The sequence below is a fragment of the Aristolochia californica genome, unplaced genomic scaffold, assembly GCF_029961685.1.
Source record: "Aristolochia californica isolate CCGP_79_NKW_82.1479 unplaced genomic scaffold, dmAriCali1.0.hap1 SCAF_14, whole genome shotgun sequence".
In the NCBI taxonomy this organism is placed as follows: Eukaryota; Viridiplantae; Streptophyta; class Magnoliopsida; order Piperales; family Aristolochiaceae; genus Aristolochia; species Aristolochia californica.
This window is the reverse complement of record NW_027181815.1, coordinates 5,945,808-5,971,283: the sequence shown is the minus strand read 5'-3', so window position 1 is coordinate 5,971,283 and position 25,476 is coordinate 5,945,808. Positions and strand designations below refer to the sequence as shown.

General features: G+C 37.0%; 3 protein-coding genes across 3 annotated transcripts; all 3 read left to right on the top strand.

Moving 5' to 3' along the window:
• The first annotated feature begins 4,581 nt into the window (after positions 1-4,581).
• Positions 4,582-5,642, top strand: LOC137950305 (putative leucine-rich repeat receptor-like serine/threonine-protein kinase At2g19230). The gene is made up of 4 exons (XM_068796699.1): positions 4,582-4,700; positions 4,801-5,350; positions 5,521-5,553; positions 5,606-5,642. The coding sequence occupies exons 1-4, from the start codon at positions 4,634-4,636 to the stop codon at positions 5,640-5,642; spliced, it is 687 nt and encodes a 228-aa protein (XP_068652800.1). The 5' UTR covers positions 4,582-4,633.
• Positions 5,599-9,018, top strand: LOC137950906 (putative leucine-rich repeat receptor-like protein kinase At2g19210). The gene is made up of 12 exons (XM_068797568.1): positions 5,599-5,996; positions 6,110-6,248; positions 6,326-6,397; positions 6,526-6,597; positions 6,684-6,755; positions 6,851-6,931; positions 7,045-7,217; positions 7,314-7,537; positions 7,635-7,761; positions 7,843-7,908; positions 8,168-8,311; positions 8,505-9,018. The coding sequence occupies exons 1-11, from the start codon at positions 5,642-5,644 to the stop codon at positions 8,173-8,175; spliced, it is 1,389 nt and encodes a 462-aa protein (XP_068653669.1). The 5' UTR covers positions 5,599-5,641; the 3' UTR covers positions 8,176-8,311; positions 8,505-9,018.
• An 11,442-nt stretch (positions 9,019-20,460) lies between these two features.
• On the top strand, positions 20,461-24,897 carry LOC137950304 (putative leucine-rich repeat receptor-like serine/threonine-protein kinase At2g19230). Its single transcript, XM_068796698.1, has 15 exons — positions 20,461-20,579; positions 20,680-21,229; positions 21,400-21,875; positions 21,989-22,127; positions 22,205-22,276; positions 22,405-22,476; positions 22,563-22,634; positions 22,730-22,810; positions 22,924-23,096; positions 23,193-23,416; positions 23,514-23,640; positions 23,722-23,787; positions 23,841-23,863; positions 23,979-24,190; positions 24,384-24,897. Exons 1-15 carry the CDS (start codon positions 20,513-20,515, stop codon positions 24,790-24,792), a joined length of 2,763 nt encoding a protein of 920 aa, XP_068652799.1. The 5' UTR covers positions 20,461-20,512; the 3' UTR covers positions 24,793-24,897.
• Positions 24,898-25,476: the final 579 nt, after the last annotated feature.

Genomic DNA, 25,476 nt, shown 5'->3' with positions numbered 1-25,476 from the left:
TCTTGGTATTGAGGTTGAATTTCATCAGAATATTAGAAAAGAATATTGGTGTGCTTATTTCCTTCTCTTAGAAGTTTTTAAATTTATATATAAAAAAAGGATCGGTATATTGGACTGGAAACTATTGTGTGCAGGGCTACTGGTTCAAAGAGACCCCGCTGCATTGAAAGACAAGGGTCGTTCCCGATTGTCACAATGTCACTTACCTTCCTCTAAGAATAAACAAGTATCTTAAATTATGTGTAGGATCTTTGTTGTTCGGATAACTTTCTTTTCTTTATGTTTTTAATTTGTAATTTTGTTTTTTTGTAGAAGTAAGAATGTCAACACCTCCTCAATTGACATCAATAATTAACATTAGTTCTAGTGTGACTATAAATAGTGACTCAACTCCACCAGAGTCACTACCCTCTGTCATAGAAGTGGGCCCAAATGAAATTACCATAAATGAGGATAAAGGTGATTCTACTCATACTTCAAAAAGACAAAAAAAGTCTCATGTGTAGTTGGAATTCAAAGAAGTATCACTTAATGGTACAAAAAAGGCTCAGTGTGTTCATTGTAAAATCAATTTGAGTGTTATTAGTAGTGGAGTGACCACACATATGAATCAACATTTGAAACGTTGCACTAGTAGAAAAGTGGCAATGAGAAAACAAAAAACCTTAAACTTTCAACCAGTGGGAGTGGGGTCTAATGTTGATCAGAGTCTATCTGGACTTCCTTTTATGGATTTTGGAGGAAAATATGATCAAGCTAAAATGAGAGTACTCATTGCTCATTGGATTCTTATGCATGAGCATCCATTCATGATAGTAGAAGAGGAGGGATTTAATTTTGTAATGAAGATGGCAAATATGAATTATGAGAAAATATCTCGTAAGACTATTAAGAAGGAGTGTATGGACGTGTATGAGGCAGAGAAAAAGAAATTGAAATTTTTGTTAAAAGAGATTAACAAGATTAGTCCTACCACGGAACTTTGGAAGTCTCAAAATCAAAAAATTGAATACATGGTTATTACTGGCAATTTCATTGACAATAATTGGAAGCTACAAAAACGAGTCTTGAGTTTTGTGCATGTTCCTCCTCCTCCTCGTGGCGTTGATATAGCAGATGCTATTTACAAGGGTTTGAAAGAGTGGGAGATCGAAAATAAAGTTTTTAGTATTTCAGCCGATAATGCTGCATATAATGATGTTTGTATCAGAGTTTTGAAACAAGATTTTTCAAGGAAAAAAAATTTGGTGTGTGGTAGAAAGTTGTTTCATGTGCGTTGTTGTGCTCATATTTTGAACTTATTAGTCCAAGATGGTCTTGTTCATATTAAAGATATCATTGATAATGTGCGTGAAAGTGTCAAATTCATAAATCTGTCTGAGGCTGGACTTCACACTTTTTCTGAAATTGTGCAACAATTAGAACTTAGTGAAAAGAGGTTGGTTATTGATTGTCCAACTCGTTGGAACTCCACTTATGACATGTTGTCTTCTGCATTAAAATTCAAAGATGCATTATCTAGATTTAAAGTTAGAGAACCAACATATGATTGTTTGCCAAGTTTTAATGAATGGGGAAAGGTTGACATAGTGTGTGAGATTTTAGAAGTTTTTAATGCAGTTACTAATATAATTTCTGGGAGTGACTACCCTACTTCTAATTTGTACCTTAGTGAGGTATATAGTGTAAAAGAAGTTATGGATTTTCATTCTACAAATGAAAATGTTTTCATTAGGACAATGGTTAGTAGAATGAAAGAGAAATTTGAGAAGTATTGGGGTGAATGCAATTTATTGATGGTTGTTGCTTCAGTTTTGGATCCAAGGGTCAAATTAAAGTTGATCGAAATGTGTTTTCCAGTGATATATTCTAAGGAGGAAGCTACAATGAATATAAATTTAGTTCGACGCACATTATATGAGATCTACAATGAATATGTATCCTTATATAATGTGGATATTAGAAATGAAGAGATTGTTTCAAGTACTAGTAGCTCTATGGGTGTTTCCACAAGTCGTAGGCCCTCATCAAGTTCAGGTTGGTCAAAGTTAATGAGTTATATGAAACAAAAGGATGTAGTTAATTCACCAAGGTCAGAATTGGAAATTTATCTTGAAGAAGGTGTTAGTTGTGAGGAAACTTCACAATATGATTTTGATGTTTTAAAATGGTGGAAAGTGAATCATATGAAATTTCGGGTATTATCTAAGATGGCAGTAGACATCCTTGTAGTTCCCATATCCACAGTAGCTTCAGAGTCTACATTTAGTGCTGGTGGTAGAGTAATAGACTCATATCGTTCTTCCTTGGCACCAAGTACAATTCAAGCTTTGATTTGTGGCACTGATTGGATTCGGGTTCTTCACAGTGTAAAAAAAAAATCAAAAGGTGAAGTTATTTGATCAATTCTTTATTATGATATTTTTTAGTTTTATTTATTAAAATTTTGTTTTATGATTACAGCCTGAGAAGAAGAGTGTAGAGATAATGCTACCAGCTACATGATTTTTCATGTTTCTCTCATCATGGTAATTTTAATATTTTTAACGACATTAAGTAACATGTAGTGGAAGAGTATTTTTTTATCTGACAATAACTAATTTTATTTTTTTGTTTTTGTCGTAGGTGGAGATTTTGCTCATGCAGGGACGTATACTATTTTCTAGCATTAAGAGAAACAACTATAGTTTGTAATTTTATAATGGATTTATAGTTTTTATTTGGGTGATTGTGAATTGATAGTGATATTTCATTTAATTTTGTTGTGTTTGATTATTGTATGAAGTTTATTTATAATATTATGCAGTGTATGAAATGTTTAGACTATTTTATGGAGTGTTTATGGAATGTATAGATAATTTTATGGAGTGTTTATGGAGTGTTTATGGAGTATTGATGGAGTGTTTTATGGAGTGTTTATGCAGGTATTATGAATATTGATTATGCCCAATTTTAAGTAGAGGTCATGCCGAATTTTATATAGGTATTATATACATAGATTATACTCAATTTTAAGAAGAGGTTATGCCTCAATCTTATACATGTATTATATATATATAGGTTATGCCTAATTTTATGTAGAGGTCATGTCCAATTTTATGTAAAATGTATGTATAATTTTATATATAATTTATTTGATATATTTTTTTGAAAATTTTTAAATGTATGTTGAGGCTCGAGTTCGGCTCGAAGCTCGGCTCAAGCTCGGTTAAAATTTTTGGGCTCGAGCTCGATAACAATTTTAGGCTCGAGACGAGGCTCGGCTCAAAATATTTAAATCAAGTTCGGCTCGAACATAGGCAGGTTCGGGCTCGGCTCAGCTCGATGCCACCCCTAGTCGGAATGGTGATGTGACAGTCAATGTGTCTATCTACTCACACAGTACTAATAACGTGGTGACATGTAATCAGTCAAAGCATATGTATCACCTTTGACTGTACACATGTAAGGTGGACAAGTCAAAGTTGGGTATTTTTCAAAATAAGTTCAAAGTAACGTCTTTTATCGAAATAAATTTTTAAATATAGATAATTTGGTAAATGTCCCATTAGTTTTATTTCTGAGAGTTTTCAGTGCGCTGAAGAAGTTAAAAGTCGTAACTCAATCATCCATAAAAGTTCTGAAAGCTTGACCTTCCATTTTATCTTACAAAACTATTCAAATTGCCGTTAATTACTCATAGTGGGAACTAACGAAAAGCCAGTAATATGTAGCGTATTTTTCCGTGGATTAATTTATGCCGAGGAAGAGGGCCATTCGGATCTGTTAAGGTGCTTATAGAGAAAACGATGTCGCAACGGTTGTCTCACAAACTTGTTCATTGTCATGCCCTGTCGACTCACTCAACAAATTAATTCAGCAGAAAAATCGAGAGTGGAATATACATCTCACTGATCCTTTCAAGTAAAATGTAAAGGGAGATTCACAAAATTAGACCTTCCTCCTTTCCTCTTCCCTCTTTCCTCTAACAGCTCGACTACCAGCGTTCCTGGTTCCCTTTTCCCTTCCAGTTCGACCAGGCCTCCTCAAAGATTGGCCCCGTCCGGCAAATTTACGGAGCTCCACCACGATTTCTACTTCCGGCGCGATTTTACAGAGCCGGTGACCTCTACAGGTATGATCATCCTTCCGGCGCTTTGATTTATCCTTCCGGCGAACTCTTTCGTCTTTCCTCTTCGTCTTCGTTCTTCGTCTTCGTCTTCGTTCTTCGTCTTCGTCTTCGTCTTCGTCTTCGTCTTCGTCTTCGTCTTCGTCATCGTCTTCGTCATCGTCTGATGTGGCATGTTGACCGAGCCATGATTTCAAACTTTGAAATCCGGTATTTTTGTAAATGTCTTTCGCCTTTCGTCTTCGTCTTCGTCTGATGTGGCAAGTTAACCGAGCCATGATTTCAAACTTTGAAATCCGGTATTTTTGTAAATGTCTTTCGTCTTTCGTCTTTCGTCTTCGTCTTCGTCTGATGTGGCCAGTTGTCTGGGCCACATGGATTTCAAACTTTAAATTCCGGTATTTGTATAAATGTCCCAAATGTAAATCAGTACATGCATTCTCATGACCTTATCCTACCTGCGGCCGGTGAAGACGCCCAAAGATTTACTTCTGTCCCTGGATCCTCTGCAAGAAAGTAAAATAGATGGCGATGGCGGAGCATCTCTTCTTCCTCTTCGCAATATTTGCAGCTGTTGTTGTGGCGCAACCAGGTTAGTTTGATCGTCCAGAACCTTAATCCATCATAGACAAACAAGACAAGTAATAAGAATCCAAGATGCTTCATCTGAGGTCAAACTTACACATATGCAGGATTCATCAGCATCGACTGCGGCATACCGGAAGGCTTCAACTATACCGACAGTGAGACGGGGATCTTTTACACTTCCGACGCTGGTTTCGTACGGTCCGGAGAAAACAGGGAGTTCCCATCTTCGAATCTTGTCGCCTCTTCCCTTAAACGACAGTACAGAAGCATGAGAAGCTTCCCAGACGGTGAACGAAACTGTTACACGGTAAGACCAGTCCTGAAGGGTAGCAAGTACTTCGTGAGAGCTTCTTTCATGTATGTGGATTACGATAAACAAATAGCACCAGAGTTTGATCTCTATGTGGGAATCAACCTGTGGACTCGAGTAAGCTTAGCGAATGCATCGCTTCCAAGTTGGAAGGAGATTGTGTTGGTAGCAACTATGGATTTTATACCTGTCTGTCTGGTGAACACGGGCAGCGGAGAGCCTTTCATATCGGCTGTGGAGGCGAGGCTTCTCAAAGATTCAATGTACAAGGCGGCCTCTTATAATCAGTCTCTTCTTGCTGAATCGATCTATGATGCCGGCTCAACTTCTGAGCAGATAATCAGGTAAGAGAAGAGAATCATGTCAAATTCCATTTAGAATGCCCTGCTAACCACACTGGACTTGTACTCTTAGCCATATCAAAATTAAGCTTCGATGACTTCTTCTTAGATCTTATTAAATGTAATCTTTAATAAACAGAAACGTTTTTCGTAATTTTGCATTCGTCCATTAGGTATCCTGACGATGATTACGATCGGTTCTGGCTGCCTTATACGGATCCTTCTTGGGCATCCATTAGCACTTCTCTCACTGTAGAGAACTTGTACTTGGGTTTCGAACCGCCATCGGCAGTAATGAGAACTGCGGCCACGCCTATGAATGCCAACGGGTCACTCTACTTCAACTGGACGGCGAACGATCCCAACACAGAATTCCATATTTTCAGGCATTTTGCTGATTTCCAGAAATCAAATGGAAGCACTAGTTTAAGGGAATTCTATTGCTGTAACAATGGGGATTCATGCTTTGCACACGAACCGAAGTACTTAGTTGCCTCGACAGTATACACCACCTCGCCAATGACTGGTGTTCGCGACTACTCGATTTCTTTTTCGAAGACGGAAAAATCAGTCCTCCCCCCAATCCTAAATGCCTTTGAGATCTATATTGTTCTTACCCTCAACGAAACTGCAACCGACGAAAAAGATGGTTTGTTGTCTTCCAAAATGCCTCATATTCTCGACTTTTCAAGAAAACTTTTCTAGTTTCTCAAAATGCCTCAGAATCCGTTTTGATTTGATTCATTTGTGGAATCTCTGAAGTTTATGCTATCACGAGCATCAAAGACATATACGGAGTGGAGAAAAATTGGATGGCCGATCCATGCTTGCCGAACAAGTACATGTGGGATGGCTTGACTTGCAGCTATGACGATGACAACCCACCAAGAATTATTTCTCTGTAAGTAAATTCTATCAAACTATCTAATTTGTATGAATCGAGCATCTAGCTCACAGGATTTGCTACCTCACTACCAGGAACCTATCTTCATCTGGATTGAGTGGGAAGATAGATGCGTCCATTGGGAACCTCAAGCTGATTCAATCTTTGTAAGTGAACACAGAATCCATATAAACAATGTCACTGGGTCTATTTGGTTCCTTTTTAACGTTCAATCTCACATTTTGACTAATATGAATGTAGCTATTAACTGGGGCAATTCTTTTTTTTTCTTCAGGGATTTATCAAAAAACAAAATCGAAGGACCGATACCCCCGTTCCTTGCAACGTTAACTTCCCTTGAACACTTGTAAAATACCATTTTTTATGCCAGATCTGAACTAGATTAATTTATCATTTTATTGAAGTTTTCAGCTAATAATTACGGATGTTCAGGGATTTATCACAAAACAACTTGACGGGAACGGTGCCTCAGTTTCTTGCAGCATTGATATATCTCTCGTACTTGTAAGTTGAAAAACTTTCAGGAAAAAGACTTGTCCTTCACCGTGTCTACTGTGTGGAAAGGCAGAGATATGATATGAGATTCTGCATGCATGCAGGAATTTATCTCACAACCAGCTCAGTGGATCAGTTCCCATATCTTTGGTTGACAAATCCAGAACAGAATCGCTCACATTAAGGTTGGGATAAGCACCTTAGCCAGAGTTCATTGCATGAATGAGATAAACCTAATGATTCAATGCATGAACAATTCAATTATGCTAATACATAGCGTTGAACCTCCTTCTGCTAGTGTTGATCCAAATCTTTGTAATTCCCCTTCATGCAACGCAACTGATCCCTGTGCTCTAAAATCATGCAAAAAGAGCCCAAGTGTTGTCGTCCCAGTAGTAGTTGCAGTTGCGATCACTACGGTTGCTATTGGAATTGCGGTGTTGATTTGGTTTAAATGTAGAAGACCCAGAGGTGAGCTTTAAACACACAATTTAGCTTAAATATTTTCCATAGCCGATCATTTCAAGTTGCTGGTTACTAATCAACTGTCTGTTTGGACCTCATCAGCTGCAAGACCAAATCCCCAGTATATAAAAAGAGAAGGTTCCTTTAATTTAGACACTCGACGATTCTCATATGATGAAATTGTGACTGTGACCAACAATTTCCAGAGGGTGATCGGCAAAGGAGCCTTTGGAACAGTCTATCATGGTCAAATGAAGGATGGTAATGAGGTTGCCGTTAAGATGCTCTCTCAACACGCCCAGGCTTCTGTTGAATTCCAAACAGAGGTATGGGGACAATCAATTATTTATTCAATACTTGATGCTCGTAAATACCTCTGGTATGAGTGAGCTCATGTTGGGTGTGGTGGGATTTGGCTCACAGGCGCAGCTCTTGATGACGCTTCACCATAGGCATCTAGTTCGCTTCATCGGCTACTGTGCAGATGGCGACAAGAAAGCCCTAATCTTGGAGTACATGGCCAAAGGAAATCTTGGAAAGCTTTTATCAGGTACATGGTTCAAAAGCTCCTTAACACGAATCGTCTAATTAGTAAAGAAAGAAAGAAATTGATTATTCTCATTCCCAACAGCTCAAGATGACATGGAAACTCTGAGTTGGGATCAGCGTCTACGCATTGGACTAGATGTTTCACAAGGTTAGTGAATGCTCTGATCTGTGCGAGAATCCATACACTTCAAAGCAAAACAGTTCGAATAAATCTTACTTCTCTGGTTTTAAACTTGAGTGCTGCGGAATTACTACTCCCATTGCAATTGAAGAAGTAATGACACGAACAAATTTAGTTCGTTAAAGATAATAAGCTCCTTTACTTCCATTGTTATTTAGTTTTATATTTCATTGATCGTTGGATTGGAGTATTTACATGTGGGCTGCAAGCCACCAATTATTCATAGGGACGTGAAAGCCGCAAACATCCTTCTGAATGAAAACTTAGAGGCCAAACTGGCAGATTTTGGAATTTGCAAGGTTTTCACCGATGAATACTACACCCATATGTCAACCCAAGTGAAGGGCACCCATGGATATCTTGATCCAGAGTAAGTCCCCCTTGAATTTAACCAAACAAATGGAAATGCTTCCCTAAACACGATAACTTAAATCTAATTTTGCGCCCGCGCCCACTTCTCTGTTTTTCTTTTCTCTTCTGATGTATTCTTTCATTCTGCTATTTTTTCTTCTCTAAGATCACAACCTCACAATTTAGCTCCCTTTGATATTCATCACATTCAGGTACTTCAGTTCCCACAACCTGAACGAGAAAAGTGATGTTTATAGTTTCGGGGTCGTTTTACTAGAGCTCATCACAGGGAGACCCGCTATTATCCAAATCTGGGACTCTCAGAAGATCGGTCTTGTAGAATGGGTGTCTTGCTTGATTTCAGGAGGGGACGTTAGGAATATCATGGACCCAAAATTGCAAGCAGAGTACGACATTACCTCTGCTTGGAAGGCTCTGGACATATCTATTTCATGCACGCAACCAAAATCTGTACAAAGGCCTTCCATAAGCAGTGTAGTGGCTGAACTGAAAGACTGCTTGGAATTGGTGATATGCAAAGACAGGAGCTCAGGTATGGTGACTGATGAATTCGTCGCACGGAGCTCTTCCAATTCCATCTATTGCCCACTACCAAGATGAGTGATCAAAATAATGACAATAGTGAGAGAAAGGCGTGGCTTCAGAGTGCTTTTTAGTTTGTTGATGTCTTTGCTTTTGCTTCGGGTTTCTACTTCCTTTACGAGTTTTCGTCAACTGGTGATAATAAAAGATTAGTTTCTGTAAAATTATATTGTTGTACTTGAGTCAGATTCTACGGAATGTTTAGTCAACCCCATCGAAGTGCTTGTCTGTCCCAACTCCCAAGCCTTGGTGGAAGCTTGTTCAATCATAACTTTATGAATCTGGAAGAAGCCAGATCAGAAAAGGAAAATTGAAGACCACAAGTTTTTCATAGAGCTTGCATTTAGATCATTAATGGATTCATTTTTCAGCTAAACATTGATATCTATGACTCCCATCATTGTTTGGTCCCTTGAGCTGACCATAAACATATCTACTATAAGTTTTTGAACACTGGCTGATTGGCAGTATTTTATAACCACTGTCCAACGGAAATGAAACAAAATAATGGCCATGAAAGGCATCTCCATAGTTCTGGGTTTCAGAATAAAATGTACAGATGAAAGCATCCAATCTTTTGTATCGCCTTTTCCTGTTCTCAACGGAAAAGCAGCCGAGACAAGTCAAATTAGTCTTGCATTGGTTTTGACCTTTCGAGTATCTGCACTCAGTGCCTTCGTTATCTGCATGACTGCATGTCGTCGTGGAATTCAATCCCGCGTTTGATACAGTCCGAGGCTGCTCCCGAGTCCAAATAAGCTTCTATTAATCGGAAAGTTCCTTTTCTTTGTCTATCCCATTTGGACCCGTATACCATTCGCCAGAAGACTCGGAAGATTTGTGAAATGGAATAACAACATATATCATCCCAGCTGAGAAGAGAGAAATGGAATGGTAATTCATTGAGCCGGCAGGTTCACGGCTATCGAAAAAATCAAAACTGACCTGCTTAGATGCTCCTTCAATCTTTTTCCTTGGAGAACTCTGCTCTTCTCCAAGCGACGGTCCCAACGAAGACCGACTTCTAGCCGTAAAGAAGTTAGCAACGGTTGACGAGTGGGTTTGGCGCGCACGTCAAAGAAGTTAACGAGTCACTGTCCAGGCCGCGACAAAAGATTAAAGGCATGCCCTTGTCGAACGTGAAAGAGAAAGTTAAAATGGATTTTTCCTTTTTATTTTGTATAAAGGGGGGGGAGTGAAAGGAAAAGAAAGAGTGAAAGTAAAAGTGAATAATAAATATTAAGAAAATAATAAATTATAGATTATCAATAAATTAATATTTTTAAAGTATTTCACTTAAATACCCATTTAAAATAAAATATTTTTAAAAATACCGACGTCATGAAAATATTTCTAAAACTACCCAACTTTGATCGATCAAATGCCTATGTCTGCAGTCAAAAGCCACACAAAAGCAGTCAATACCCATTTAAAATAAAATATTTTTAAAAATACTGACGTCATGAAAATATTTCTAAAACTACCCAACTTTGACCGATCAAATGCCTATGTGTGCAGTCAAAAGTGACACATAAGCTTTGACTGCTTATGTGTTGTCACGTCATCTGTGTAGTAAACATAGATCGACACGCCGTCTGCCACGACATTATTTTATCATGTCATTTGCCACGTAAGCTGACATGTCATTAAATATAATTTTTAAAAATTTTTAAATAAGTTTTAAAAAACGATAAATAAGTTTAAAATAATAAAATTTTAAAAAATAAATTAGTTTAAAATAATAAAAAAATTTTAAAAAATAAGTTTAAAATAATAAAATTTAAAAAATAATAAATAATTTAAAAAAATATTTTTAAAAAAATTATATAAACATTTTAAAATAATATAAAAAATTTAAAAATAATACATATATATATATATATATGTTTAAAAAAAACCAAATATTTAAACAAATAAAGATTAAAATAAAATTTTAAAAATATGTTATTTTTAAATATTTTTTAATAAAAGGTTATAAAACGTGTACCGATAAATAAGATTTTTAAACTCTCAAATAATTTTTTCAATTAAAAATATTTTAAAGTGATAATAAAAGCTATTAGATATGTTAGAATATTTTTTTAATTAATTAATATACGAATTTGATGTTTTGTTATTTTAAAAAAGTTGGTAGAATATTTATACCACCAAATAAGAATTTTAAAACAAAATTATTGTTTACTAATTATTGTATTAAATTAAATAATATCTTAAATTAAAATAATTACATTAAGGTATTAAGTAAAAGAAAGTGTTAATTATATTAAAAAATAATTCCTAAATAATTAATAATCCAATTTTTTATGTTTTATTATATTAAAGTGGAGGTAATGAAATGAAATGTGTTAGATTTTTTTAAAACCAAAAATTAATATTTTTAAAAAAATTATTTACAAAATAACCTAAATCAATCATGAAAAGAAAATAGGAGAAAAAAGACAAACTGATGTGGCTCACCGATGACGTGGTGGGGTGACATGGCATAAGACTATTCGGGTGCTGATGTGGTGTGATGAAGTGGCACCACGTAAGCAATCAAAGCTTATGTGTCACTTGTGTTGTACACATGTGCAAATGACTGGTAAAAGTTAAGTGTTTGTGCAACTAAGTTCAAAAGTTGGTTATTTGTGTTATTATTTAAAAAAATATGTAATATATTAAAATTCCCTTGATAAAAAGAGAAGGGTCCGATCTTTTTTTAGCCTCAACTCATACCACTCTTTCTTGGTTGCTTCTCTTTCTCTTATTCTCTCTATTTTTTCTCTTTCTCTTATTCTCTCTATTTTTTCTCTTTCTTTTCTTCTTTTCTTCTCAATTGTGCACTTTAACGGTATTCAATTAGGTCATTCCCTGCTATGGTATTCATTTTTAAAGAATACTATTGGTTATCCATGTGGCCCAGCACTCATGGTGGTGCTATAAGCAATTAGGAGCGTGATGGGCTTATCATATATTTCAAAATCCAAAATGTATCGGTTAGGTATATCGTCTGATATGGAGGTAATGAACAAACAAAATCTGATACATGTTGATGATGCTCCCTTCTATTATTGGGAGTTGTTGATAAACCGTGTTGGAAGAAACAACTAGGATACAAATTTTATTGTCCATTTCGTTCAACAAGAATTGTCGAATCTAAGAATGCAAGATTCCTTAAAAATAATGAAATTAGTGGAAATATCCAATCTCGAAACTTAGTTTTTGAGGAACATACGAGTTTTCAACCCGCTCCTACAACTTCACATAGATTGGTTGTCATTTAGGATTATCAAGATTGATTACTCAAGAACAACCAATAGTTGAAGAATGGTCTCATCATGAAGATATTCTTATAGATCTAGTTACTCAACATTCTCAACCTGAAAGTGTTGAAGTAGCATTAAGAAGATCTTCAAGAGTTAGGAAATTGCAATTTCTTTAGAGTGTGAAGTGTAACTTAAAAAATCTGACATGGACATTGGTGTTCAAGCTATGAGTGGACATAAATCCACATTATGGAATGATGCCATGAAGTAAGAGTTGGATTCAATGGCTAAAAACCAAGTCTTAGGTTTTCTTGAATTGCCTAAAAGGGGGAAGACCATTGGCTGTAAGTAGGTTTTTAATACCAAAAGAAATTATTTAGGCAATATTAAAAGATATAAGGCAAATGATTTACTCAATAAGAAAGAATTGATTATCATGATATCTTCTCTCCTATTTCAAAGAAGGATTCATTCAAATAATCATGGCATTAGTAACTCATTTTGATATGGAGGTATATAAAATGGATGTCAAAACGGTTTTCCTCAATGGAAACCTAGAAGAAGAGTTTTACATGAAACAACATGAAGGTTTTATTTCAGAGGGGAATGATCACTTGGTTTGTAGAATTAAGAAATCAATATATAGACTGAAACAAGCCTCTTGTCAGTGGTATTTAAAATTTCATGATGTTATTTCTTTATTTGGTAGTTTGGAGAATATAATGGACCAATGTATATACCATAAGGTAAGTGGGAGCAAAATAATTTTCTTAGTCCTATATGTAGATAATATTCTACTTGTTTCAAGTGATTTAGGATTATTTCATGAGGATAAACGATTTTTCTCGATGAAATATGATGTGAAGGATATGGGCGAAGCTTCTTATGTCATAGGCATAAAGATTGATAGAGACAGATCCCGAGGGACATTAGGTGACAAATTAAAAGAGATTTCGTACGAAAAATTGCTCATCTGGTGTTGCACCTATTGTCAAAGGTGACAAATTAAGTTTGGAACAAAGTTCATGAAATGATTTAGAGAGGGAACAAATGAAAAATATTCCATATGTAGTTGAAAGTTTAATATATGCTCAGGTTTGCACAAAACCTGACATAGCATATGCATTGGGAATGTTGGGCAAATATCATAGTAACCCTGGTTTGGACCATTGAAAAGCTGCAAAGAAAGTCATACGATATCTTCAAGGGACTAATGACTACAAACTCATGTATAATTCTTCAAAGAACAAATAATTTTTGAAAAAAAAAAAAGTTGAATAACTGATTTTTTTTAATTAAAAAATATATTTCTCCGTTTTTTCCCTTTTTTCAAAACAGAGAAAATTGGCAGTTGGGGAGAATTGAAGAATAGGAAGAAGCCAAAGTTAACAATGGTTTCGAGGAATTCAGATTCGTGACTGACCTGCTGAAGACTCCATTAAATAAGAGGGTGTCTACTCTGCAGTGAGGAAAGGAAGAGTTTTCTGCGAGTTCCGATGCAACATCCCGTTTAGTGAGAGTAATAGAAAAAAAAAAGATCAGCGACAGAGTAGAATGGCTTCCTTCTCCCATCTCCTGTGACAACTTAGAAACCATCACACTCCCAGACCGACAGAGCAATCAATTCTCATCTCTTTCGAAATAGGAATCAAACCCAGTTAAGGGGACATAAGAACACCCATTTGTGGGGAGTGGTAGCAACAGGGGAGCAGTGGGGAGCGACGGCAGCTGGCACGACGAGAGGGCGAGAGGAGAGGGGTTGAGAGGAGAGGAGAGGAGAAAGATCGAGCGGGGAGAGATGGAACGAAAACAATAAGAACCGATAAGGGCTTACGTGGCACGAAATGACATGGCAAAAAGAATGTTAATAGATAATGGCATGGCATCTTACTTGGCAGATAACGTGTCGGAATTAAGGGTGGCTTCCAACCCAGCCGGCTCGCAAGCCGCTCGAGTTCGGCTCGGTTTCGGCTCGGTTCGAAACGTTATATCTCGAGCTCGAGCCGAGCTCGAACTCAGGGATGGGCTCGTTTACATTAACGAGTCGAGCTCGAGCAGAGCCCGATTCGGCTTGTTGGTTCGCGAGCCGACTCGTTAATATAACGAGCGATTCGGGGATCGGGAAACCTCTCTTCGTTTCTCCTGCGAAACCCATACCTCACTCTGCCATTTCCATGCCATTTCAGCATGATTTCTTGCGGAAATCGCTGTCTGTCGGTAGGTATTCAGGGGAAATGGGGGATTTGGTCTTCAAATCCCTCGTTCTCCCTCTCCCTCTTCGATTCCTCGATTTCTTCCTCTGCGATTTCTGTCTCTTCTTCCTTTGCGATTTCTTTCTCTTCTTCCTCTTCGATTTCTTCATCCAAAGTTTTTCCTCGCCGACGAGACGAAATCGATGGTCCGACGGAAGGAGGAAAGATTTTTATTTCTGTAAGCAAATGTTCTTTTTCTACGCTCTATTTTTTTTTTCAGATATTTGCAGTTGACAGTTCAAAGTACACTCGGGAAGAAATCATTGGAAGAAAACTGGTATGAATTTTATTTCATCATTTTGAGTGTTGATACTGTTTGATTTTTTGAAACGATGAGTTCTTGATTTAAGGGTAGAAGGTAAGAAGATCATTTTATACAAATTGTATAAGGTTGACTTATTTTATTCTCTTAATTTTTTTTTTCATTTTGTTTTTTTTTTTTTTTCTTGAGTGTGCCGTCAATTGCATTCTAGCTGGCTGAGAGCCAGGAAACTTCATACTGACATTCAAGAAGGAAAGGAAGGGTGGGGGAGAAAAATCCCCCACCTTGTCATTTGTTATGTTTTTGTATATCTCAGAATGACTTACTAAGCTCAAGTGCTACAATGTTTGGAAAATAGTTGGTTGTCAATGATTTTTTGCTCAAATTCCATTATTCTTCATAAATGAAGTTATTATTCTAGACTTTCAAATATTTTTATGTTGTGGGATCTTGTTTCTTTTTTGCCTTCTTATTTTCTGGTGTCTGACCTCTTATAAAATTTTGTACGTTTATCATACATTTCAACAATAAACAGCAATGGTATTCAAATTGTTACTTGATATATTTTAGTAATGGAATTTTATTTCATGATTCTGAGTGTTGATAACATATTCTGTTCAATAATACTCTATTATAGTTAATGGAATCAGGAGCTTTCTTAATTGCATCCAACTTCTCTTTATTATAAAAAAGAATAAAAAAAGTTAGTTTTTGTCCTTCTTTCTTAATTCTCATTGAACTTATATCTGCTGCTGTTCTAAAATGTTATATGGCTTGATGTATTAGGAAAAGTGATTTGATAGTTCCTTTTCTATCTTTTGGAAATTGAGATCTTGTGTGTAAACCTTTGATGTCTTAAATTTACTCATTGGATGATATATGATGCCTAAACCTTGTCAAATGTTCATATTTCGTTGAATTGATACGTTAGATATAGACGGATGTAAATTATCTCTCTTTTTTACAATCGATTTTTTTCCTTCCTCTTCATTTTTTTCATCCGAAGTTCTTCCTCGCTGACGAGACGAAAGCGACGGTCCGATGGGAGGTAAGATTTTTATTTAATATATTTTTTTTTTTTGTCGCCGACCTAAACCTAAAAAATTACTAACTCTCGCTTCGTTTTAGTAGTGCTCCTTCATTCTTGAAAAGGCTTTTGGAGATATCCCTGAACGGCAAACACACTTTCGAGTTCTGTAAGTGTTGATTTTTTTTATCATTAATTTCTTGGTATTGAGGTTGAATTTCATCAGAATATTAGAAAAGAATATTGGTGTGCTTATTTCCTTCTCTTAGAAGTTTTTAAATTTATATATAAAAAAAGGATCGGTATATTGGACTGGAAACTATTGTGTGCAGGGCTACTGGTTCAAAGAGACCCCGCTGCATTGAAAGACAAGGGTCGTTCCCGATTGTCACAATGTCACTTACCTTCCTCTAAGAATAAACAAGTATCTTAAATTATGTGTAGGATCTTTGTTGTTCGGATAACTTTCTTTTCTTTATGTTTTTAATTTGTAATTTTGTTTTTTTGTAGAAGTAAGAATGTCAACACCTCCTCAATTGACATCAATAATTAACATTAGTTCTAGTGTGACTATAAATAGTGACTCAACTCCACCAGAGTCACTACCCTCTGTCATAGAAGTGGGCCCAAATGAAATTACCATAAATGAGGATAAAGGTGATTCTACTCATACTTCAAAAAGACAAAAAAAGTCTCATGTGTAGTTGGAATTCAAAGAAGTATCACTTAATGGTACAAAAAAGGCTCAGTGTGTTCATTGTAAAATCAATTTGAGTGTTATTAGTAGTGGAGTGACCACACATATGAATCAACATTTGAAACGTTGCACTAGTAGAAAAGTGGCAATGAGAAAACAAAAAACCTTAAACTTTCAACCAGTGGGAGTGGGGTCTAATGTTGATCAGAGTCTATCTGGACTTCCTTTTATGGATTTTGGAGGAAAATATGATCAAGCTAAAATGAGAGTACTCATTGCTCATTGGATTCTTATGCATGAGCATCCATTCATGATAGTAGAAGAGGAGGGATTTAATTTTGTAATGAAGATGGCAAATATGAATTATGAGAAAATATCTCGTAAGACTATTAAGAAGGAGTGTATGGACGTGTATGAGGCAGAGAAAAAGAAATTGAAATTTTTGTTAAAAGAGATTAACAAGATTAGTCCTACCACGGAACTTTGGAAGTCTCAAAATCAAAAAATTGAATACATGGTTATTACTGGCAATTTCATTGACAATAATTGGAAGCTACAAAAACGAGTCTTGAGTTTTGTGCATGTTCCTCCTCCTCCTCGTGGCGTTGATATAGCAGATGCTATTTACAAGGGTTTGAAAGAGTGGGAGATCGAAAATAAAGTTTTTAGTATTTCAGCCGATAATGCTGCATATAATGATGTTTGTATCAGAGTTTTGAAACAAGATTTTTCAAGGAAAAAAAATTTGGTGTGTGGTAGAAAGTTGTTTCATGTGCGTTGTTGTGCTCATATTTTGAACTTATTAGTCCAAGATGGTCTTGTTCATATTAAAGATATCATTGATAATGTGCGTGAAAGTGTCAAATTCATAAATCTGTCTGAGGCTGGACTTCACACTTTTTCTGAAATTGTGCAACAATTAGAACTTAGTGAAAAGAGGTTGGTTATTGATTGTCCAACTCGTTGGAACTCCACTTATGACATGTTGTCTTCTGCATTAAAATTCAAAGATGCATTATCTAGATTTAAAGTTAGAGAACCAACATATGATTGTTTGCCAAGTTTTAATGAATGGGGAAAGGTTGACATAGTGTGTGAGATTTTAGAAGTTTTTAATGCAGTTACTAATATAATTTCTGGGAGTGACTACCCTACTTCTAATTTGTACCTTAGTGAGGTATATAGTGTAAAAGAAGTTATGGATTTTCATTCTACAAATGAAAATGTTTTCATTAGGACAATGGTTAGTAGAATGAAAGAGAAATTTGAGAAGTATTGGGGTGAATGCAATTTATTGATGGTTGTTGCTTCAGTTTTGGATCCAAGGGTCAAATTAAAGTTGATCGAAATGTGTTTTCCAGTGATATATTCTAAGGAGGAAGCTACAATGAATATAAATTTAGTTCGACGCACATTATATGAGATCTACAATGAATATGTATCCTTATATAATGTGGATATTAGAAATGAAGAGATTGTTTCAAGTACTAGTAGCTCTATGGGTGTTTCCACAAGTCGTAGGCCCTCATCAAGTTCAGGTTGGTCAAAGTTAATGAGTTATATGAAACAAAAGGATGTAGTTAATTCACCAAGGTCAGAATTGGAAATTTATCTTGAAGAAGGTGTTAGTTGTGAGGAAACTTCACAATATGATTTTGATGTTTTAAAATGGTGGAAAGTGAATCATATGAAATTTCGGGTATTATCTAAGATGGCAGTAGACATCCTTGTAGTTCCCATATCCACAGTAGCTTCAGAGTCTACATTTAGTGCTGGTGGTAGAGTAATAGACTCATATCGTTCTTCCTTGGCACCAAGTACAATTCAAGCTTTGATTTGTGGCACTGATTGGATTCGGGTTCTTCACAGTGTAAAAAAAAAATCAAAAGGTGAAGTTATTTGATCAATTCTTTATTATGATATTTTTTAGTTTTATTTATTAAAATTTTGTTTTATGATTACAGCCTGAGAAGAAGAGTGTAGAGATAATGCTACCAGCTACATGATTTTTCATGTTTCTCTCATCATGGTAATTTTAATATTTTTAACGACATTAAGTAACATGTAGTGGAAGAGTATTTTTTTATCTGACAATAACTAATTTTATTTTTTTGTTTTTGTCGTAGGTGGAGATTTTGCTCATGCAGGGACGTATACTATTTTCTAGCATTAAGAGAAACAACTATAGTTTGTAATTTTATAATGGATTTATAGTTTTTATTTGGGTGATTGTGAATTGATAGTGATATTTCATTTAATTTTGTTGTGTTTGATTATTGTATGAAGTTTATTTATAATATTATGCAGTGTATGAAATGTTTAGACTATTTTATGGATTGTTTATGGAATGTATAGATAATTTTATGGAGTGTTTATGGAGTGTTTATGGAGTATTGATGGAGTGTTTTATGGAGTGTTTATGCAGGTATTATGAATATTGATTATGCCCAATTTTAAGTAGAGGTCATGCCGAATTTTATATAGGTATTATATACATAGATTATACTCAATTTTAAGAAGAGGTTATGCCTCAATCTTATACATGTATTATATATATATAGGTTATGCCTAATTTTATGTAGAGGTCATGTCCAATTTTATGTAAAATGTATGTATAATTTTATATATAATTTATTTGATATATTTTTTTGAAAATTTTTAAATGTATGTTGAGGCTCGAGTTCGGCTCGAAGCTCGGCTCAAGCTCGGTTAAAATTTTTGGGCTCGAGCTCGATAACAATTTTAGGCTCGAGACGAGGCTCGGCTCAAAATATTTAAATCAAGTTCGGCTCGAACATAGGCAGGTTCGGGCTCGGCTCAGCTCGATGCCACCCCTAGTCGGAATGGTGATGTGACAGTCAATGTGTCTATCTACTCACACAGTACTAATAACGTGGTGACATGTAATCAGTCAAAGCATATGTATCACCTTTGACTGTACACATGTAAGGTGGACAAGTCAAAGTTGGGTATTTTTCAAAATAAGTTCAAAGTAACGTCTTTTATCGAAATAAATTTTTAAATATAGATAATTTGGTAAATGTCCCATTAGTTTTATTTCTGAGAGTTTTCAGTGCGCTGAAGAAGTTAAAAGTCGTAACTCAATCATCCATAAAAGTTCTGAAAGCTTGACCTTCCATTTTATCTTACAAAACTATTCAAATTGCCGTTAATTACTCATAGTGGGAACTAACGAAAAGCCAGTAATATGTAGCGTATTTTTCCGTGGATTAATTTATGCCGAGGAAGAGGGCCATTCGGATCTGTTAAGGTGCTTATAGAGAAAACGATGTCGCAACGGTTGTCTCACAAACTTGTTCATTGTCATGCCCTGTCGACTCACTCAACAAATTAATTCAGCAGAAAAATCGAGAGTGGAATATACATCTCACTGATCCTTTCAAGTAAAATGTAAAGGGAGATTCACAAAATTAGACCTTCCTCCTTTCCTCTTCCCTCTTTCCTCTAACAGCTCGACTACCAGCGTTCCTGGTTCCCTTTTCCCTTCCAGTTCGACCAGGCCTCCTCAAAGATTGGCCCCGTCCGGCAAATTTACGGAGCTCCACCACGATTTCTACTTCCGGCGCGATTTTACAGAGCCGGTGACCTCTACAGGTATGATCATCCTTCCGGCGCTTTGATTTATCCTTCCGGCGAACTCTTTCGTCTTTCCTCTTCGTCTTCGTTCTTCGTCTTCGTCTTCGTTCTTCGTCTTCGTCTTCGTCTTCGTCTTCGTCTTCGTCTTCGTCTTCGTCATCGTCTTCGTCATCGTCTGATGTGGCATGTTGACCGAGCCATGATTTCAAACTTTGAAATCCGGTATTTTTGTAAATGTCTTTCGCCTTTCGTCTTCGTCTTCGTCTGATGTGGCAAGTTAACCGAGCCATGATTTCAAACTTTGAAATCCGGTATTTTTGTAAATGTCTTTCGTCTTTCGTCTTTCGTCTTCGTCTTCGTCTGATGTGGCCAGTTGTCTGGGCCACATGGATTTCAAACTTTAAATTCCGGTATTTGTATAAATGTCCCAAATGTAAATCAGTACATGCATTCTCATGACCTTATCCTACCTGCGGCCGGTGAAGACGCCCAAAGATTTACTTCTGTCCCTGGATCCTCTGCAAGAAAGTAAAATAGATGGCGATGGCGGAGCATCTCTTCTTCCTCTTCGCAATATTTGCAGCTGTTGTTGTGGCGCAACCAGGTTAGTTTGATCGTCCAGAACCTTAATCCATCATAGACAAACAAGACAAGTAATAAGAATCCAAGATGCTTCATCTGAGGTCAAACTTACACATATGCAGGATTCATCAGCATCGACTGCGGCATACCGGAAGGCTTCAACTATACCGACAGTGAGACGGGGATCTTTTACACTTCCGACGCTGGTTTCGTACGGTCCGGAGAAAACAGGGAGTTCCCATCTTCGAATCTTGTCGCCTCTTCCCTTAAACGACAGTACAGAAGCATGAGAAGCTTCCCAGACGGTGAACGAAACTGTTACACGGTAAGACCAGTCCTGAAGGGTAGCAAGTACTTCGTGAGAGCTTCTTTCATGTATGTGGATTACGATAAACAAATAGCACCAGAGTTTGATCTCTATGTGGGAATCAACCTGTGGACTCGAGTAAGCTTAGCGAATGCATCGCTTCCAAGTTGGAAGGAGATTGTGTTGGTAGCAACTATGGATTTTATACCTGTCTGTCTGGTGAACACGGGCAGCGGAGAGCCTTTCATATCGGCTGTGGAGGCGAGGCTTCTCAAAGATTCAATGTACAAGGCGGCCTCTTATAATCAGTCTCTTCTTGCTGAATCGATCTATGATGCCGGCTCAACTTCTGAGCAGATAATCAGGTAAGAGAAGAGAATCATGTCAAATTCCATTTAGAATGCCCTGCTAACCACACTGGACTTGTACTCTTAGCCATATCAAAATTAAGCTTCGATGACTTCTTCTTAGATCTTATTAAATGTAATCTTTAATAAACAGAAACGTTTTTCGTAATTTTGCATTCGTCCATTAGGTATCCTGACGATGATTACGATCGGTTCTGGCTGCCTTATACGGATCCTTCTTGGGCATCCATTAGCACTTCTCTCACTGTAGAGAACTTGTACTTGGGTTTCGAACCGCCATCGGCAGTAATGAGAACTGCGGCCACGCCTATGAATGCCAACGGGTCACTCTACTTCAACTGGACGGCGAACGATCCCAACACAGAATTCCATATTTTCAGGCATTTTGCTGATTTCCAGAAATCAAATGGAAGCACTAGTTTAAGGGAATTCTATTGCTGTAACAATGGGGATTCATGCTTTGCACACGAACCGAAGTACTTAGTTGCCTCGACAGTATACACCACCTCGCCAATGACTGGTGTTCGCGACTACTCGATTTCTTTTTCGAAGACGGAAAAATCAGTCCTCCCCCCAATCCTAAATGCCTTTGAGATCTATATTGTTCTTACCCTCAACGAAACTGCAACCGACGAAAAAGATGGTTTGTTGTCTTCCAAAATGCCTCATATTCTCGACTTTTCAAGAAAACTTTTCTAGTTTCTCAAAATGCCTCAGAATCCGTTTTGATTTGATTCATTTGTGGAATCTCTGAAGTTTATGCTATCACGAGCATCAAAGACATATACGGAGTGGAGAAAAATTGGATGGCCGATCCATGCTTGCCGAACAAGTACATGTGGGATGGCTTGACTTGCAGCTATGACGATGACAACCCACCAAGAATTATTTCTCTGTAAGTAAATTCTATCAAACTATCTAATTTGTATGAATCGAGCATCTAGCTCACAGGATTTGCTACCTCACTACCAGGAACCTATCTTCATCTGGATTGAGTGGGAAGATAGATGCGTCCATTGGGAACCTCAAGCTGATTCAATCTTTGTAAGTGAACACAGAATCCATATAAACAATGTCACTGGGTCTATTTGGTTCCTTTTTAACGTTCAATCTCACATTTTGACTAATATGAATGTAGCTATTAACTGGGGCAATTCTTTTTTTTTCTTCAGGGATTTATCAAAAAACAAAATCGAAGGACCGATACCCCCGTTCCTTGCAACGTTAACTTCCCTTGAACACTTGTAAAATACCATTTTTTATGCCAGATCTGAACTAGATTAATTTATCATTTTATTGAAGTTTTCAGCTAATAATTACGGATGTTCAGGGATTTATCACAAAACAACTTGACGGGAACGGTGCCTCAGTTTCTTGCAGCATTGATATATCTCTCGTACTTGTAAGTTGAAAAACTTTCAGGAAAAAGACTTGTCCTTCACCGTGTCTACTGTGTGGAAAGGCAGAGATATGATATGAGATTCTGCATGCATGCAGGAATTTATCTCACAACCAGCTCAGTGGATCAGTTCCCATATCTTTGGTTGACAAATCCAGAACAGAATCGCTCACATTAAGGTTGGGATAAGCACCTTAGCCAGAGTTCATTGCATGAATGAGATAAACCTAATGATTCAATGCATGAACAATTCAATTATGCTAATACATAGCGTTGAACCTCCTTCTGCTAGTGTTGATCCAAATCTTTGTAATTCCCCTTCATGCAACGCAACTGATCCCTGTGCTCTAAAATCATGCAAAAAGAGCCCAAGTGTTGTCGTCCCAGTAGTAGTTGCAGTTGCGATCACTACGGTTGCTATTGGAATTGCGGTGTTGATTTGGTTTAAATGTAGAAGACCCAGAGGTGAGCTTTAAACACACAATTTAGCTTAAATATTTTCCATAGCCGATCATTTCAAGTTGCTGGTTACTAATCAACTGTCTGTTTGGACCTCATCAGCTGCAAGACCAAATCCCCAGTATATAAAAAGAGAAGGTTCCTTTAATTTAGACACTCGACGATTCTCATATGATGAAATTGTGACTGTGACCAACAATTTCCAGAGGGTGATCGGCAAAGGAGCCTTTGGAACAGTCTATCATGGTCAAATGAAGGATGGTAATGAGGTTGCCGTTAAGATGCTCTCTCAACACGCCCAGGCTTCTGTTGAATTCCAAACAGAGGTATGGGGACAATCAATTATTTATTCAATACTTGATGCTCGTAAATACCTCTGGTATGAGTGAGCTCATGTTGGGTGTGGTGGGATTTGGCTCACAGGCGCAGCTCTTGATGACGCTTCACCATAGGCATCTAGTTCGCTTCATCGGCTACTGTGCAGATGGCGACAAGAAAGCCCTAATCTTGGAGTACATGGCCAAAGGAAATCTTGGAAAGCTTTTATCAGGTACATGGTTCAAAAGCTCCTTAACACGAATCGTCTAATTAGTAAAGAAAGAAAGAAATTGATTATTCTCATTCCCAACAGCTCAAGATGACATGGAAACTCTGAGTTGGGATCAGCGTCTACGCATTGGACTAGATGTTTCACAAGGTTAGTGAATGCTCTGATCTGTGCGAGAATCCATACACTTCAAAGCAAAACAGTTCGAATAAATCTTACTTCTCTGGTTTTAAACTTGAGTGCTGCGGAATTACTACTCCCATTGCAATTGAAGAAGTAATGACACGAACAAATTTAGTTCGTTAAAGATAATAAGCTCCTTTACTTCCATTGTTATTTAGTTTTATATTTCATTGATCGTTGGATTGGAGTATTTACATGTGGGCTGCAAGCCACCAATTATTCATAGGGACGTGAAAGCCGCAAACATCCTTCTGAATGAAAACTTAGAGGCCAAACTGGCAGATTTTGGAATTTGCAAGGTTTTCACCGATGAATACTACACCCATATGTCAACCCAAGTGAAGGGCACCCATGGATATCTTGATCCAGAGTAAGTCCCCCTTGAATTTAACCAAACAAATGGAAATGCTTCCCTAAACACGATAACTTAAATCTAATTTTGCGCCCGCGCCCACTTCTCTGTTTTTCTTTTCTCTTCTGATGTATTCTTTCATTCTGCTATTTTTTCTTCTCTAAGATCACAACCTCACAATTTAGCTCCCTTTGATATTCATCACATTCAGGTACTTCAGTTCCCACAACCTGAACGAGAAAAGTGATGTTTATAGTTTCGGGGTCGTTTTACTAGAGCTCATCACAGGGAGACCCGCTATTATCCAAATCTGGGACTCTCAGAAGATCGGTCTTGTAGAATGGGTGTCTTGCTTGATTTCAGGAGGGGACGTTAGGAATATCATGGACCCAAAATTGCAAGCAGAGTACGACATTACCTCTGCTTGGAAGGCTCTGGACATATCTATTTCATGCACGCAACCAAAATCTGTACAAAGGCCTTCCATAAGCAGTGTAGTGGCTGAACTGAAAGACTGCTTGGAATTGGTGATATGCAAAGACAGGAGCTCAGGTATGGTGACTGATGAATTCGTCGCACGGAGCTCTTCCAATTCCATCTATTGCCCACTACCAAGATGAGTGATCAAAATAATGACAATAGTGAGAGAAAGGCGTGGCTTCAGAGTGCTTTTTAGTTTGTTGATGTCTTTGCTTTTGCTTCGGGTTTCTACTTCCTTTACGAGTTTTCGTCAACTGGTGATAATAAAAGATTAGTTTCTGTAAAATTATATTGTTGTACTTGAGTCAGATTCTACGGAATGTTTAGTCAACCCCATCGAAGTGCTTGTCTGTCCCAACTCCCAAGCCTTGGTGGAAGCTTGTTCAATCATAACTTTATGAATCTGGAAGAAGCCAGATCAGAAAAGGAAAATTGAAGACCACAAGTTTTTCATAGAGCTTGCATTTAGATCATTAATGGATTCATTTTTCAGCTAAACATTGATATCTATGACTCCCATCATTGTTTGGTCCCTTGAGCTGACCATAAACATATCTACTATAAGTTTTTGAACACTGGCTGATTGGCAGTATTTTATAACCACTGTCCAACGGAAATGAAACAAAATAATGGCCATGAAAGGCATCTCCATAGTTCTGGGTTTCAGAATAAAATGTACAGATGAAAGCATCCAATCTTTTGTATCGCCTTTTCCTGTTCTCAACGGAAAAGCAGCCGAGACAAGTCAAATTAGTCTTGCATTGGTTTTGACCTTTCGAGTATCTGCACTCAGTGCCTTCGTTATCTGCATGACTGCATGTCGT